General features: G+C 29.4%; 1 protein-coding gene across 1 annotated transcript in view; it reads right to left on the bottom strand.

Moving 5' to 3' along the window:
• Window positions 1–19,385, bottom strand: part of LOC143251261 (metabotropic glutamate receptor 5-like) — a 157,488-nt gene that overhangs the window by 52,522 nt on the left and 85,581 nt on the right. The window contains exon 2 of the mRNA XM_076502703.1: window positions 16,188–17,042. Within this exon, the coding sequence (XP_076358818.1) occupies window positions 16,188–16,872 (685 nt within the window). The 5' untranslated portion in view covers window positions 16,873–17,042. The remainder of the gene's footprint in view (window positions 1–16,187; window positions 17,043–19,385) is intronic.

Raw genomic sequence — 19,385 nt, 5'->3', positions numbered from 1 at the left:
TGATAAAGATCCTTCTAGGATGTTATCAGTCTTTTCTGTAAGGAATAGCAGAGCCAACCTTCTGTCGAAATATTTAGTGGTTTTCACATGTAATAATTTATTTTTCTTTATGTTTATACGTCGTTGTGTGTTTATCTATTGACATTGATTCTATTTCAATGAGTTCTATTTACTCTCCAGATATTATAATGTACCTAAACAGTTTTACAATTTATATAAAATGTAATACCATATTGATGTGTTACACTTACTTTACAGTGTACGGTGTTACAACGTACCTAAACAGTATTCTAGTCACAGTTTATATAAACATATAATACCATATCAATGTGTTACACTTAGTGTATGGTGTTACAGTGTTTCTAAACAGTTTATATAAAAATGTAATACCATATCAATGTGTTACACTTACGTTACAGTGTACGGTGTTACAACGTACCTAAACAGTATTCTAGTCACAGTTTATATAAACATATAATACCATATCAATGTGTTACACTTAGTGTACGGTGTTACAGTGTTTCTAAACAGTTTATATAAACATGTAATACCATATCAATGTGTTACACTTACGTTACAGAGTACATTGTTACAATATATGTAAACACATCTCCAGACTGGTAAGTTAAAAATTATTACACTTGTACAGACTGGTAAGTTATAAACTCAATAAAACCATTACACTTATCCAGTTTGTGAATTATCTTAAAACAGACTAGTAAGTTATAAACTGAACGAAACCATTACACTTATTCAGCTAGTGAACCATCTTAAAACAGACTAGTAAGTTATAAACTGAACGAAACCAATACACTTATTCAGTTTGTGAATTATCTTAAAACAGACTAGTAAGTTATAAACTGAACGAAACCATTACACTTATTCAGTTTGTGAATTATCTTAAAACAGACTAGTAAGTTATAAACTGAACGAAACCAAAACACTTATTCAGTTTCTGAACCATCTTAAAACAGACTAGTAAGTTATAAACTGAACGAAACCATTACACTTATTCAGTTTGTGAATTATCTTAAAACAGACTAGTAAGTTATAAACTGAACGAAACCAATACACTTATTCAGTTTGTGAATTATCTTAAAACAGACTAGTAAGTTATAAACTGAACAAACCCAAAACACTTATTCATTTTGTGAACTATCTTAAAACAGACTAGTAAGTTATAAACTGAACAAAACCATTACACTTGTACAAAGTGGTTAGTTATAAACTGAACAAAACCATTACACTTGTACAAAGTAGTTAGTTATAGACTGAACAAAACCATTACACTTGTACAAAGTGGTTAGTTATAAACTGAACAAAACCATTACACTTGTACAAAGTGGTTAGTTATAAACTGAACAAAACCATTACACTTGTACAAAGTGGTTAGCTATAAACTGAACAAAACCATTACACTTGTACAAAGTGGTTAGTTATAAACTTAACAAAACCATTACACTTGTACAAAGTGGTTAGTTATAAACTGAACAAAACCATTACACTTGTACAAAGTTGTTAGTTATAAACTGAACAAAACCATTACACTTGTACAAAGTGGTTAGTTATAAACTTAACAAAACCATTACACTTGTACAAAGTGGTTAGTTATAAACTGAACAAAACAATTACACTTGTACAAAGTTGTTAGTTATAAACTGAACAAAACCATTACACTTGTACAAAGTGGTTAGTTATAAACTGAACAAAACCATTACACTTGTACAAAGTTGTTAGATATAAACTGAACAAAACCATTACACTTGTACAAAGTGGTTAGTTATAAACTTAACAAAACCATTACACTTGTACAAAGTTGTTAGTTATAAACTGAACAAAACCATTACACTTGTACAAAGTTGTTAGTTATAAACTGAACAAAACCATTACACTTGTACAAAGTTGTTAGTTATAAACTGAACAAAACCATTACACTTGTACAAAGTAGTTAGTTATAAACTGAACAAAACCATTACACTTGTACAAAGTAGTTAGTTATAAACTGAACAAAACCATTACACTTGTACAAAGTAGTTAGTTATAAACTGAACAAAACCATTACACTTGTACAAAGTTGTTAGTTATAAACTGAACAAAACCATTACACTTGTACAAAGTAGTAAGTTATAAACTGAACAAAACCATTACACTTGTACAAAGTAGTAAGTTATAAACTGAACAAAACCATTACACTTGTACAAAGTGGTTAGTTATAAACTGAACAAAACCATTACACTTGTACAAAGTAGTTAGTTATAAACTGAACAAAACCATTACACTTGTACAAAGTAGTTAGTTATAAACTGAACAAAACCATTACACTTGTACAAAGTGGTTAGTTATAGACTGAACAAAACCATTACACTTGTACAAAGTGGTTAGTTATAGACTGAACAAAACCATTACACTTGTACAAAGTGGTTAGTTATAAACTGAACAAAATCATTACACTTGTACAAAGTTGTTAGATATAAACTGAACAAAACCATTACACTTGTACAAAGTGGTTAGTTATAAACTGAACAAAACCATTACACTTGTACAAAGTAGTTAGTTATAAACTGAACAAAACCATTACACTTGTACAAAGTAGTTAGTTATAAACTGAACAAAACCATTACACTTGTACAAAGTTGTTAGTTATAAACTGAACAAAACCATTACACTTGTACAAAGTTGTTAGTTATAAACTGAACAAAACCATTACACTTGTACAAAGTGGTTAGTTATAAACTGAACAAAACCATTACACTTGTACAAAGTTGTTAGTTATAAACTGAACAAAACCATTACACTTGTACAAAGTTGTTAGATATAAACTGAACAAAACCATTACACTTGTACAAAGTTGTTAGTTATAAACTGAACAAAACCATTACACTTGTACAAAGTTGTTAGATATAAACTGAACAAAACCATTACACTTGTACAAAGTTGTTAGATATAAACTGAACAAAACCATTACACTTGTACAAAGTTGTTAGTTATAAACTGAACAAAACCATTACACTTGTACAAAGTGGTTAGTTATAAACTGAACAAAACCATTACACTTGTACAAAGTTGTTAGTTATAAACTGAACAAAACCATTACACTTGTACAAAGTGGTTAGTTATAAACTGAACAAAACCATTACACTTGTACAAAGTTGTTAGTTATAAACTGAACAAAACCATTACACTTGTACAAAGTTGTTAGATATAAACTGAACAAAACCATTACACTTGTACAAAGTGGTTAGTTATAAACTGAACAAAACCATTACACTTGTACAAAGTTGTTAGTTATAAACTGAACAAAACCATTACACTTCTACAAAGTGGTTAGTTATAAACTGAACAAAACCATTACACTTGTACAAAGTGGTTAGTTATAAACTGAACAAAACCATTACACTTGTACAAAGTTGTTAGTTATAAACTGAACAAAACCATTACACTTGTACAAAGTTGTTAGATATAAACTGAACAAAACCATTACACTTGTACAAAGTGGTTAGTTATAAACTGAACAAAACCATTACACTTGTACAAAGTTGTTAGTTATAAACTGAACAAAACCATTACACTTCTACAAAGTGGTTAGTTATAAACTGAACAAAACCATTACACTTTTCCATCTTGTGAACTATGTTTAAACAATCAGGTCAATTCTAAATAGAAGAAATCTAGTGAGATTGTTTATGTCTGGTAATCCATAATACAGACTTGCGAATTTAAGCTTCATAAAAGTTGGTTTTAATAACAGGTTTTCCATAAATCATCTCCGCAGATTTGAAAAATAATATTAATATTTTTTATCACGTAATAACATTTTATAAATCTTGAAGAAATAAAAACTCTTACTTGGATCAAATGATTATTTCGTTTACTACAATAAACGTGTTATTTATTATACCCGTGCTCTAGGATGATCGTTAAGAATCTGACGTCGCGGTTAGTCTAGAGAAATCTATAGCCTGTGGTTGTCGACATTTTAAGCATAATTAATGTGACAGGATTTCATTTAAAATGATTGACTTATGTTAAAGCACACATAACGTCTTGTGAAAAATCTTTACATGGTGGAGAAAAATAGATATTATTTCCAGATTCAGCGAACAGGAACATGTAAACATCTCAAGACAATAAAACCTTCGCAGGTCTGTGTTTATTCCCATTTATTGGTATGGTCCACAAGGGTGGACAAGAAAGTGGCCCACTGAATACGTTGTTAATGTGTTTTTTCTTTCACGTGCACAAGCAATCCTAAAGCATGCCACGTTGATATGAAGCAGAACTGAAATAATGCTGACCAAATATTAACTTGTTAAAGTGGTTTGTGTTATTTTGGGTTTCATTTTTGCGTTCAGTTATCGCAGAGAAACTTGCATGATCATTTTCTGGGATAACTGGACCATTAAGGTCTAATAAACTACAGCAGGTGCACAACACTTTTGATGAAACGTTCAGCTGTTCACTAAACCCAGCGTTAAAACTAGGATTTGAGATCGTATTTGAACAGATCTCATCGAGTACGTTCTAAACAACAAATAGTTTTACAAATTTCTTCTGGTATCTAATAAGAAATATAATAAATTAACAGTGGGGACATTTTTCTCTCGCCCCACGTATTTCTGCAAATACCTCAAAATCTACTATATTTTTACACTAGTTTTTACTGTTCTAAGTGTCTTCATTGTGTTTATGTTCCAGACAATACTTTGGTTTTCTGTATTTCCTTTGTTCTTTCTTCATTCAGACGTATTATGTCGTTTTTCACGGTTCTTGGTAATTTAGTCCTCACTATATTATATATTAGACTACAATTAATATTATCTTCTTATTACAAAAAAAAACTATCTACTTCAAGCGAAACTACACGTTTGTTTGTTTTTGTTTTCTTAATTTTGCGCAAAGCTACTCAAGGGCTATCTGCGCTAGCCGTCCCTAATTTGGCCCAACTCTTGGGCTACTCTTACCAACGAATAGTAGGATTGACCGTCACATTATAACGTCTGAAAGGGCGGGCACGTCTGATGCGACGGGCATTCGAACCCGCGACCCTCAGATTACGAGTCGAACGCCTTAACCCACCTGGCCATGCCGGGCCAAAACTAAATGTAAACCCTGTAATGGGTGCAGATGATTAGATACAGTTGTCGTCGCTTTCTGCTTATAAGAGTCAGAAAGCATAGTTTGGGCTGTGCCATTCAACGTACAATACATCGTGAGTTTCAGGCCAGCTTGAGGTGTTTTGTAAATAATATAAACAAATCACTACAATAAAAGTATAATAAAACAATGTAATAACATTGTTTTTGTTAAAAGTCTAAGTGTAATGTTGTTAAAGAAAGTAAGAAGTGATGTGGCTTAGGGAACTACAAGCTGACATAGATATCATCTTGCTTGACGGGTAACGTCACTAACTACATGGATTTTTAACCACGCCTCCTGACCAATGGAAACGTCCTAAACAATTCTGACAGTGTAGTCTTAGAGCAGTGGAACGTGTGGGACAAATTATTACGACGTTTGTTATTGTGCAGTCTGTATGGTCGAGTGGTAGGAAATTATTAGAAGCCAAAACCTAATAATGAACCAAATTGTTTTAAAAATAACAAATAAATAACCAGAATATAGTTAGTTTTTAAATGACAGTACTAAATATAATACAAAGAAAACAGGTTGAACGTACTGTCTAACGTAAGTACTATAAGTCGCCAAGTTTAAATAGTTAAATATTCTGTAACAAGTAATATATTACAATTCACATTAATACAGCTCCTCAAGAACCACGAACCTGACTGCTGTTCTCGACCTGTGATGAAAGTTATTACTAATGAAACTTTTCATGTTAACGTAAGGTAACAAAATTTGACCAATGGACTGCTTCCAGCAACTGGAAGTAAACATAGAAAGTGTATGATTGTTTTAAAGCGAAACCGTCACGGAGAATCGAACCTCGGATTCTACCATTGTAAGTCCTAAGACTTACCGCTGGCCAACCGGAAAGAGAACGTAGAAGACACTTGAGGTAGAATATTCCACCCGAACACAATCCTGAAGAATAATCCGGACCGTTTTAAAATTGAAATTTTCTTTAGATTCTAGAGTGAAACGAAAATGATTTGAACGTTTTACAAGAACTCATTGTCGAAAGGAGTTTATCTAATTAAAAGAAATATTAAATAACAAGTAAAATTATTTGACCCACGCTAACAATTAGAAAAATCTGAGTTGAGAACATACGTCGTCAAAATGAGACCAAAGCTATCGATTCCATTTGACATAAGAATAAGAAAAAAGCCGACCCGCGTAACCATGTGGTGACCCGCGTAACCATGTGGCGGCTCATTATTTGTATCATTTATTTTCAAAATTTTCAAGCAAAACTATATAAAGCCAATTACCATTGTCGTACTCTACTATACAAAACAAAGAAAACAGCTAATTAACAGAATTCACTGCTAACGTCTTGTATTAAACCGGTGTAAAGAAATCATTTTTTAGTATCAATTAATAATTGAGTAAGAACTACTTATAAGTTTTGGAAGCAAACTTCCTTCCCTACGCTCGTCATTGTTTCTTGTTCACTTGAGACAGCTTCCTGTGCTAGCCCCACGATCCATTAGCAACGAAATCCAAGAGACACGTTTCTCTCAGAATCCTCGCTGTTGGAAAGATTTCTTAACGAGAGATAAGAAGTAACAGAGCGACTTTCTTGAAGCCTTGTCTTACTTACACTGCCTCTAAATGAAAGGGTGGTTAGAAAGGTTTGGGAAGTGTAACACAAAGGAATACAGATTAGTACAGTTTTCTCGACCTTATGTTTCTGAAACGAATATTTTTTTTTGGCCCCTGTCGAGATTTAATTTTTTTTTCATATCTGGCTTTCTCGTGCTTAAAGACGTAACGTAACCTGTCTATATTTCAAAACAACACAAAGAGTAGAAAACGAAAAGCCCAACACAACAGACGTCTTTAGCATTCCATATATTACAGTAATAAGAAAAGTCGCTTATATTAAATATTGAGTAAGTATTTCAGGTAAAAATTCGTTCCAGGAGAGCATAGTACCATTTAAAACGTAAGACTTCTAAAAAAAACAACTTATAATATTTCTAAGTAAACGAGATGATGTCCAAACAGTTGAACTACAAGTATGTTTACAAAGTGATTTAACCCTAAATTATAAAGTTAGTTTATAAATAATTCAGACAACTTTCACCCAAATGCTAGTTTATCGGACGTCTTCACTGACTTGTAAAACATTTAGAATAGTTTCTAACACCACTGTTACTGGTTTTGTGTTGATACAGAGCTAATAGTTTTTAACACTGCTGCTACTTTTCTTGTGTTGATACTGTGTTAGTGTTTTTTAACTGTAAAATTACTAGTTTTGTGTTGATACTGTATTAGTATTTTTAACTGTAAAATTACTGGTTTTGTGTTGATACTGTGTTAGTATTTTTTAACTGTAAAATTACTGGATTTGTGTTAATACTGTGTTAGTAATTTTATCAGTAATGTTCCTAATTTTGTGTTAACACTGTGTTTGTATTTTTAACTGTAAAATTACTGGTTTTGTGTTAACACTGTGTTTGTAGTTTTAACTGTAATATTACTGGTTTTGTGTTGATACTGTTTTAGTATTTTTTAACTGTAAAATTACTGGTTTTGTGTTAATACTGTGTTAGTAATTTTATCAGTAATGTTCCTAATTTTGTGTTAACACTGTGTTTGTATTTTTAACTGTAAAATTACTGGTTTTGTGTTAACACTGTGTTTGTAGTTTTAACTGTAATATTACTGGTTTTGTGTTAACACTGTGTTTGTAGTTTTAACTGTAATATTACTGGTTTTGTGTTTATACTGATAGACAATGGTACACACTTGACTGTCACGAGTTAGGACAACATACTTATTTGTTGTGTTCGTTAAAGTGTTTCAACAGTTGAGTTGTAATGACAGCTTCACCTATTGTTTTATACAAAATATATAATTTTATGTGATTTATGGGTTGTTTCTTTACTATCTTCACTTCGATCTCCTATGAAAGCTATGATTTGTTTATTTCAACAGTTATTTCTCTATTAGGTGTCATATTCAAGACTGATTTTATTTTATGTCTTACTTCCAAATCACACACAACTTTCAGATCTATAGTAATCTTGTTTCCTTCAATCTCTGATTATTTGTTAGCAGATACTAGGTTTGTGTTTTATCATTTCTGCACAACCGTTTGTTTTCTTTATAATAACCGAGAATACGTAGTCCGAGAAACAAATTTTACCTGTCAAAAAATAAACTCATTTTATTTACTACAGCAGCAAAGAGCAGTGGAGATTTTAAGTGAACTCCAGAAATTTCTCTTTATTTATCCATTGTCAGCAATCTGTATATCTACAATTTTTCTCTTGTTTGTCGCTGATGTTTCGTAACCCTAAAGGAATAATATAATGGAAACAAAATGCTTGGGCAATGAATATTGCACATGCGCACTACCTGACAGTCCCTAAGGTCGAGTTGTTGTTCGTATAATTTAGTTTCTTCAAAGGGAATGTCTTAAAATACATAGAGTGTTTTTTTTTAATTTTCATTATCTCGGATTCTTCTGATCTTTCCACTTCTAAGAGTTTGGATAAAAGTGGTTTAATATGAAAAAAGAAACTGATTTTTTTTAACTATTTTGCTACGTCAAAGCCAACCATATTTATATTCTTTCTTCTCCAGTGTTTGAACTCTTCGATTCGTGTTAAATAAATAACATTATATTTTCTACTATTATTGAAAACATTTTGTTCCTATTCATTCAAATACTGTCATTATTAATATAATATTATTGACAACTACCCAATTATTTGCTTTAACAATATATAATACTGACAGGTATCGATTGATTATGTGTACTGGGGTATACACTGTGGTTCAATTTCAGTTATTTAATATAATATACAACCAATATCCATTTAGTTGTCTCTGTTAATAACGTAATACTCTCTGTTCTGTTTAACTGCCCACATTAACAATACAATACTGTCAGTTCTGTTTAACTGCCCACATTAAAAATACAATACTGTCAGTTCTGTTTAACTGCCAACATTAACAATATAATGCTGTCAGTTCTGTTTAACTGCTCACATTAACAATACCATATTGTAATTTCTGTTTAACTGCCCACATTTACAATATAATGCTGTCAGCTCTGCTTAATTATCCACATTAACAATATAATACTGTCTACATTAATAATATAATACTCTCTGTTCTGTTTAATTGTCTACATTAACAGTATAATACTCAGTTCTGTTTAATTGTCTACATTAACAATATAATACTCTATTCTGTTTAATTGTTTACATTAACAATATAATACTCTGTTCTGTTTAATTGTCTACATTAATAATATAATACTCTCTGTTCTCTTTAATTGTGTACATTAATAATATAATACTCTCTGTTCTATTAAATTGTGTACATTAATAATATAATACTATCTTCTGTTTAATTGTCTACATTGATAATATAATACTCTGTTCTGTTTAATTGTCTACATTTATAATATAATATTCTCTGTTCTGTTTAATTGTCTACATTAACAATATAATACTATGTTCTGTTTAATTGTCTACATTAATAATATAATATTCTGTTCTGTTTAACTGTCTACATTAATAATATAATACTCTTTGTTCTGTTTAATTGTCTACATTAATAATATAATACTCTCTGTTCTATTTAATTGTATACGTTAATAATATAATACTCTCTGTTCTGTTTAATTGTCTACATTAATAATATAATACTCTCTGTTCTGTTTAATTGTGTACATTAATAATATAATACTTTCTGTTCTATTAAATTGTGTACATTAATAATATAATACTCTCTTCTGTTTAAATGTCTACATTAATAATATAATACTCTCTGTTCTGTTAAATTGTCTACATTAACAATATAATACTCTGTTCTGTTTAATTGTCTACATTAATAATATAATACTCTGTTCTGTTTAATTGTGTACCTTAATAATATAATACTCTCTGTTCTGTTTAATTGTCTACCTTAATAATATAATACTCTCTGTTCTGTTTTATTGTCTTCATTAATAATATAATATTCTCTGTTCTGTTAAATTGTCCACATTAACAGTATAATACTCTGTTCTGTTTAATTGTCTACATTGAAATATAATACTCTCTGTTCTGTTTAATTCTCTACATTAATAATATAATACTCTATGTTCTGTTTAATTGTCTACATTAATAATATAATAGTCTCTGTTCAGTTTAATTGTCTACATTAATAATATAATACTCTCTATTCTGTTTCATTGTCTACATTAATAATATAATACTCTCTGTTCTGTTTAAATGTCCACATTAATAATATAATACTCTCTGTTCTATTAAATTGTCTACTTTAACAATATAATATTCTGTTTTGTTTAATTGTTTGCATTAATAATATAATTCTCTGTTCTGTTTAATTATCTACATTAATAATATAATACTCAGTTCTGTTTAATTGTCTACATTAACAATATAATACTCTGTTCTGTTTAATTGTCTACATTAATAATATAATATTCTCTGTTCTGTTTAATTGTCTACATTAATAATATAACACTCTATTCTGTTTAATTGTTTACATTAATAATATAATACTCAGTTCTGTTTAATTGTCTACATTAACAATATAATACTCTGTTCTGTTTAATTGTCTACATTAATAATATAATATTCTCTGTTCTGTTTAATTGTCTACATTAATAATATAACACTCTATTCTGTTTAATTGTTTACATTAACAATATAATACTCTGTTCTGTTTAATTGTCTACATTAATAATATAATACTCTCTGTTCTCTTTAATTGTCTACATTAATAATATAATACTCTGTTCTGTTTAATTTCTACATTAACAATATAATACTCTGTTCTGTTTAATTGTGTACATTAATAATATAATGCTCTCTGTTCTATTAAATTGTGTACATTAATAATATAATACTATCTTCTGTTTAATTGTCTACATTGATAATATAATACTCTCTGTTCTGTTAAATTGTCTACATTAACAATAAAATACTCTGTTCTGTTTAATTGTCTACATTAAAAATATAATACTCTGTTCTGTTTAATTGTCTACATTGATAATATAATACTCTCTGTTCTGTTAAATTGTCTACATTAACAATAAAATACTCTCTGTTCTGTTTAATTGTCTACATTAATAATATAATACTCTCTGTTGTGTTTAATTGTGTACATTAATAATATAATACTCTCTGTTATATTAAATTGTGTACATTAATAATATAATACTCTCTTCTGTTTAAATGTCTACATTAATAATATAATACTCTCTGTTCTGTTAAATTGTCTACATTAACAATATAACACTCTGTTCTGTTTAATTGTCTACATTAATAATATAATACTCTGTTCTGTTTAATTGTCTACATTGATAATATAATATTCTCTGTTCTGTTTAATTGTCTACATTAATAATATAATACTCTCTGTTCTGTTAAATTGTCTACATTAACAATATAATACTCTGATCTGTTTAATTGTCTACATTAATAATATAATACTCTTTGTTCTGTTTAATTGTGTACCTTAATAATATAATACTCTCTGTTCTGTTTAATTGTCTACCTTAATAATATATTACTCTCTGTTCTGTTTAATTGTCTACATTGAAATATAATACTCTCTGTTCTGTTTAATTATCTACATTAATAATATAATACTCTCTATTCTGTTTAATTGTCTACATTAATAATATAATACTCTCTGTTCTGTTTAATTCTCTACATTAATAATATAATACTCTCTATTCTGTTTCATTGTCTACATTAATAATATAATACTCTCTGTTCTGTTTAAATGTCCACATTAATAATATAATACTCTCTGTTCTATTAAATTGTCTACTTTAACAATATAATATTCTGTTTTGTTTAATTGTTTGCATTAATAATATAATTCTCTGTTCTGTTTAATTATCTACATTAATAATATAATACTCAGTTCTGTTTAATTGTCTACATTAACAATATAATACTCTGTTCTGTTTAATTGTCTACATTAATAATATAATATTCTCTGTTCTGTTTAATTGTCTACATTAATAATATAACACTCTATTCTGTTTAATTGTTTACATTAATAATATAATACTCAGTTCTGTTTAATTGTCTACATTAACAATATAATACTCTGTTCTGTTTAATTGTCTACATTAATAATATAATATTCTCTGTTCTGTTTAATTGTCTACATTAATAATATAACACTCTATTCTGTTTAATTGTTTACATTAACAATATAATACTCTGTTCTGTTTAATTGTTTACATTAATAATATAATACTCTCTGTTCTGTTTAATTGTCTACATTAATAATATAATACTCTGTTCTGTTTAATTTCTACATTAACAATATAATACTCTGTTCTGTTTAATTGTGTACATTAATAATATAATGCTCTGTTCTATTAAATTGTGTACATTAATAATATAATACTATCTTCTGTTTAATTGTCTACATTGATAATATAATACTCTCTGTTCTGTTAAATTGTCTACATTAACAATAAAATACTCTGTTCTGTTTAATTGTCTACATTAAAAATATAATACTCTGTTCTGTTTAATTGTCTACATTGATAATATAATACTCTCTGTTCTGTTAAATTGTCTACATTAACAATAAAATACTCTCTGTTCTGTTTAATTGTCTACATTAATAATATAATACTCTCTGTTGTGTTTAATTGTGTACATTAATAATATAATACTCTCTGTTATATTAAATTGTGTACATTAATAATATAATACTCTCTTCTGTTTAAATGTCTACATTAATAATATAATACTCTCTGTTCTGTTAAATTGTCTACATTAACAATATAACACTCTGTTCTGTTTAATTGTCTACATTAATAATATAATACTCTGTTCTGTTTAATTGTCTACATTGATAATATAATATTCTCTGTTCTGTTTAATTGTCTACATTAATAATATAATACTCTCTGTTCTGTTAAATTGTCTACATTAACAATATAATACTCTGATCTGTTTAATTGTCTACATTAATAATATAATACTCTTTGTTCTGTTTAATTGTGTACCTTAATAATATAATACTCTCTGTTCTGTTTAATTGTCTACCTTAATAATATATTACTCTCTGTTCTGTTTAATTGTCTACATTGAAATATAATACTCTCTGTTCTGTTTAATTATCTACATTAATAATATAATACTCTCTATTCTGTTTAATTGTCTACATTAATAATATAATACTCTCTGTTCTGTTTAATTCTCTACATTAATAATATAATACTCTCTATTCTGTTTAATTGTCTACATTAATAATATAATACTCTCTGTTCTGTTTAAATGTCCACATTAATAATATAATACTCTCTGTTCTATTAAATTGTCTACTTTAACAGTATAATACTCTGTTTTGTTTAATTGTTTGCATTAATAATATAATACTCTCTGCTCTGTTTAATTGTCTACATTAATAATATAATACTCTCTGTTCTGTTTTATTGTCTTCATTAATAATATAATATTCTCTGTTCTGTTAAATTGTCCACATTAACAATATAATACTCTGTTCTGTTTAATTGTCTACATTGAAATATAATACTCTATGTTCTGTTTAATTGTCTACATTAATAATATAATAGTCTCTGTTCTGTTTAATTGTCTACATTGAAATATAATACTCTATGTTCTGTTTAATTGTCTACATTAATAATATAATAGTCTCTGTTCTGTTTAATTGTCTACATTAATAATATAATACTCTCTATTCTGTTTAATTGTCTACATTAATAATATAATACTCTCTGTTCTGTTTAATTGTCTATATTAATAATATAATTCTCTGTTCTTTTTAATTGTCTACATTAATAATGTAAAACTGTTGGTTATCCAAATTATTGTTAGAAGTCTGTCGGCTGTGTTCAGTTAATCGTATAAATATATGTAATTGTTAGTTAGCTACATTTATAATATGACATAGTTAACATATGTTTGACTGTCACTATTACAATCTGTTACAATTCAGACATGTCTCGAGAATTCATTTGGTTAATTAATCATTCGAATAGTATAATTGCTTTCGTATCCCATAAGCTAACAATAGAAATACTGAGATTACTCCGAAAATGCCATTAACATCGAAATCACCCAATTTATAAAACAGTACATTTTAATCTTTATAAATAAAAAATATACTATATTTAATTAGTTATAGCGATGGGCGGGTTAAATTTCAGTTTGCCCTTATAACACATAAATAGTATTTTTATCTAACTAAACACACAGCGTTTCACTTTATAGCTTCAGTAGCGTTCAGTAAAATACAAACTGAAACTGGCTATACAAAGGTTCATGTTTCGATTTGTGAACGTTCCTAAAGAAGCTATGAAACGAAACGTTGGATATCTAAATAAATAAAATGAACACTTTGGTCATTTATTTATGGTATTAACATGTCTTCTGTATGGACTACACAAAATAAATGTTATTGTTACTTATTAGATACGGGTACAAAAACGAATAATATTGTCTAGTAATTATTGTTTATGATGTGGTGGAATCGTTAGGCCTAGTGTTAACTTTTCCTGAGGCTTAGTAAAACGCAGTCGTATCGTACACTTCAAAATAATAGGAAAGGGTCATGATCGTGTTGTCATAGCAACGTATGCACTATATACTTTTCAAGGAAGTTAGATAAAAAATAATGTTCAATTCTTTCTTTCTAAGCAATCTAAAGTAGCTTTAAAAGGGTTAAAATCCTTTTATCAAACGCTTTTCTCTGTTTTGCGTGTGTGTTTGTCTTTTGTTTTGTTTTTACTTTTTCGTGTATTTGTTGGTTTAGTACAAAGATAAGTTCTCGCTAAAACACAAACATATTAAATAACGTGACACAGAACATAGATAAGGTTGGAGAAAAACGTGGCGCGTGGTTGTACACAACAAACAAACAAAGAATAAAAATTGTTCAGGTGAAATAAACAAGGCAAATTATTTGAAGAAGCAACTTTTCCCCACTTCACAAAGAAAGTAAAGTTACTATTAAAAATAAAATAAACCACTCAAGTTGTGAACTGTTAAATATACATGTAACATTATCGAACTGTTAAATATACATGTAACATAATCAAACTGTTAAATGTACATGTAACATTAAACTGTTAAATATATATGTAACATTATCAAACTCTTAATTACATATGTAACATTATCAAACTGTTAAATATGCATGTAACATTAAACTGTTAAATATGCATGTAACATTAAACTGTTAAATATGCATGTAACATTAAACTGTTAAATACACATGTAACATTATCAAACTATTAAATACATATGTAACATTATCAAACTATTAAATATACATGTAACATTATCAAACTCTTAATTACATATGTAACATTATCAAACTGTTAAATATGCATGTAACATTAAACTGTTAAATACACATGTAACATTATCAAACTATTAAATATACATGTAACATTATCAAACTATTAAATACACATGTAACATTATCATACTATTAAATATAAATGTAACATTAAACTGTTAAATACACATGTAACATTATCAAGTTATAAAATATACATGTAACATTATCAAACTGTTAAATACACATGTAACATTATCAAACTCTTAAATACTGGCAAGCTTCTATTTTAGAAATATTCTTTATTCTGTGAATAAATAGACTTAACACATGTTTATCAACTGGTACGGTTGATGAAACAGTTACCACTACCGAAACGTTGATAAACCAGTTGTAGAATGATTAACTTTTATTTATTTATTTCTGGGTACTTAACTTTATCGAATTTTATTTAATAATAGTTTTAAAATTGATCAAAGTCAATTTAAATCGAGTTCAGTTGGGTTTTACTTATTAATAACATTAATCTAAACTTGATAGTTTGAACACGATAATCAAACAAAATCTAAATTTATACCAACTGATTCTAAGCACTCTTTAGGTACATATGTTATAATTTGTGATTTACTTTAGTTTAATATGTTTTATGTCACCATGATTGTGAAACGTGTCTTTCAATAAAAGTGAAACGACTTAAAGTAACGTGTTTATATAGAAGACGATAATTTGTGTACGTGACAATAAAATCAATTCTTACAACTTACCGTCTGTATGTACGGTGGAGATGTACGTCCAGTTGTGCCACTTCACAATATCCACGAGCACTTGAGCCTGAAAAAGGTCAGTTGGCACTACACGCAGGAAATATTTGTAGAAACTTCTTTCTGAGAGATCTGTGCTAGTGGCTGAATATCCTATCTGAGGAATGTTGAACAGTTGCAACAAGTTCTGAACCTGAATAGTCACTGTGCTCGAGCCAGGTCCTATCACTCCAACGATGTTCTTCAACTCTGGCTTGGGACAGTTAGGGTTAACTGATGTTAATGCACTATCCGTATCGTTCTTGGCTTTTCTGCTGCTCGCTGAGATTGTGTCCCGAATGAACTCGATGCTTTGTTCTAAAGCAATCGGAGAATACCAACAAGAATCCCGAATTTCAATCCCTAAAGTAATATTTGGTAGAAGGGATTTGTTCTTGTTTATCTCGTCTATAGCCTGAAACGCAGCTTCGACCCGCTGGATCCCGTAAGCTTCCCTGACGTCCCCACACGTCCTAGTTTGAGCCTGCTTCTGACCTGGGGAGTGGTGAACCGAAAATAAAGCTCCAACTATTATATCACCTTTTATGGTGGCAATGTGTCTTCGTTGAGAGGTTCCTACAGTGGCCGAAACCATTACACAAATTAGTAACACAAGAAGTTCAGTTACCAGCTGCAGAGGATCACCCATCTTATATCAGTCCCTCTTCGGTGTCATTGTGCCTTTATTTCTTCGAAAAACGGACGCCGTTTTTATATTCCTTCAATGTAAAATTAACGTCAGATGTGGATGTGTGAACCCAAAATTTTGTCGTAACTCTGGAGCAGTCATTATATAAAAGGATGATTCTTGTTTACTATCTGAAAAAACAAGAGTTGTGAAAAATTTGGATTTTAAACTAATGTCATATTAAACCAAGTGCTAACAACAGAAAAAGACCATCTGAAAATAGTCTACTCTAAAACCTTGTCAGTTTTTACTGATTGTAAATAATGTAATAAAACAACTGTAAAAATGTAAGAACCAAATGATACAACTGAACATCATCAGTTATCATTAAGACATCATTAGAACATCATCAGATATCTTTAGAATATCACCAAATATCAATAGAACATCACCCTGTATCATTAGAACATCGGGAGATATAACATAATCTAATGTGATTTTTCACGTGTAATTTATAGATATAAATAATACCAAGTGCTTCCAGAGCTCACATTATGACGTTTCTTATCACGTGACTCTCGTCAGCTAATCACAGATCCAGTGTTTTAAATATATACTAAACGTTCCTCTTTCGTAATGAAACACCTACTGTGACGATTTGATACAAACTGTCGCTGTTACAGTTTCTTACTCGCTTCTCTTATGCTACAAAGTGCTATATCACCACCCACAATACAGGAAGTGGTTACAGAAGTTACAATCTAATACGTCACTCACTACTGGCGGGAAATTAGCTCAGACAGGAAGGAAGGGTAAAAGTAATAGGCGAACAATCAATGTATGGAGACACTGTCCAGAACTGTGATATTCACCAAAAGGATAACCAGAGAGTTACCACAATGAAATGGATGGTTTTCACACTTAATTTTCCAAATCAACAAATTAGCACAAACACATATATATAGTTAGATACATTAAGAATGGTCTTCACTGAAAGTAACAAATATTTTGTTGAAACCCACACCTTCTCTTTGTAGCTCGATGTGGCTTTGCTATAAGAAAACACACACACATTTTCTTTGTAATAACAGAACGTTTTACTGACCCTATAAAAAATATTAGTTTTTGCACAAATAGTAGTTTTGGTTGTATTTTTTTACTTAATAGTTTAAACTTTATTGTGTTGAAAGTTTAGTAGACTGCCACTGATTTAGACGACGTTAGTTGTCGTTCCGGCCTTCTACTGGTCACTCTTTCATCATAGGAGAATTTCTGTGTCCACTCTCGAGGCGATGACCTGTTTAGGCGACTTTCTTTCTTTTGCACTTACAAATTGAGTCGGTATTAGTCTAAATCATTACACATGTAAGTGGTGCTGGACACAACAATAGCTTAGTCTGTCTCTTAATCCGTATTTTTATATAAACTACGAAAAATGATAGTCATACTGTAACCCTCCACACACACACACACACAAGATTGTGAGGGCGCAGAACGGAAGAAGTGAAAGCCACTCTTGTAGTAATGTGATTAGCATTACGATCAATACCAAACTAATAGCATTTAATATATCTTCTGTGGTTGTGTTCGAAACGCGGACCTGTTTCAAAGCTCCTGTTTGGGTTTCGTTACTGAAATAATGTGTCGTGTCGCAAAAGATTGTGCCCGAAACGTGAAGTGTAGGAGCGTAAGTTAGTAAGTTAGTATTCTATAATTTTTATTTTATTTTATTCTATTAATATTTTATAATTCTAACTTTTAGTTATGTTTACTTGAAACGTTATATTGTATACCAATCACAATAGAGTTTGCTCAACACAAACCATCCGTTTTTACATATAGTTTACTTTGTTTCCTGTCATTGTTTCCTCAGTTTTAATGATGTTCTTTATTATTAAGCACTCATCTACACAGAGGGATATCTGTCCTCTTTCATCCACGGGCATAGCGCTTTCTAGGGGTATCATTCCGCTGTGCTATTGAGACACAAAATGTTATTGGATATTCAATTTTTACTTATATTTAATTATATAATTTCATCTATTTTCTATTTAATTTTTATTCATTAATGTACTTATTTTCCCTTCTTTCATCAGATTATTTTATTTTAACTGTCAAGAGATATCTTAGTCTTAACAATATCACTTCGTGTTATAAGAGTTCTCTGTGGAGAGGAATATCTTGTTCTTTCACACATTACTTAATAGCGGGGGTAGACATTGTAAATGTTGTCTGTGTGGTTGTTGAGAGGGATAGATGTCCTTGAGTTGCTTTTTGTATGACTTAATCAGTCTGGTTGTGTTCCATGGAGAAACTCAATGTCCACGTCCTACTAATTTCATTGTCTTGGTTAAGTGTTGGTTGGCGAACTTTGCTGGTAAAGGATTCTTTATTTTTTCGAATTCTCCACTGTTCTTGCATCCTGATATTACCCAAGTTTATGATGTGAAAAGGTTGTCGTAGTCTCTTGTCGTTTTTTTTTCTGGAGTTTTTGTTCTGTGTTCTATTTTAAACGCATTCCACAAGGGAAAGGA

The sequence above is a fragment of the Tachypleus tridentatus genome, chromosome 5 (genome assembly GCF_004210375.1).
Source record: "Tachypleus tridentatus isolate NWPU-2018 chromosome 5, ASM421037v1, whole genome shotgun sequence".
In the NCBI taxonomy this organism is placed as follows: domain Eukaryota; kingdom Metazoa; phylum Arthropoda; class Merostomata; order Xiphosura; family Limulidae; genus Tachypleus; species Tachypleus tridentatus.
Note: the sequence above shows the minus strand (reverse complement) of the source record. Positions and strands in the feature narration are given on the sequence as shown.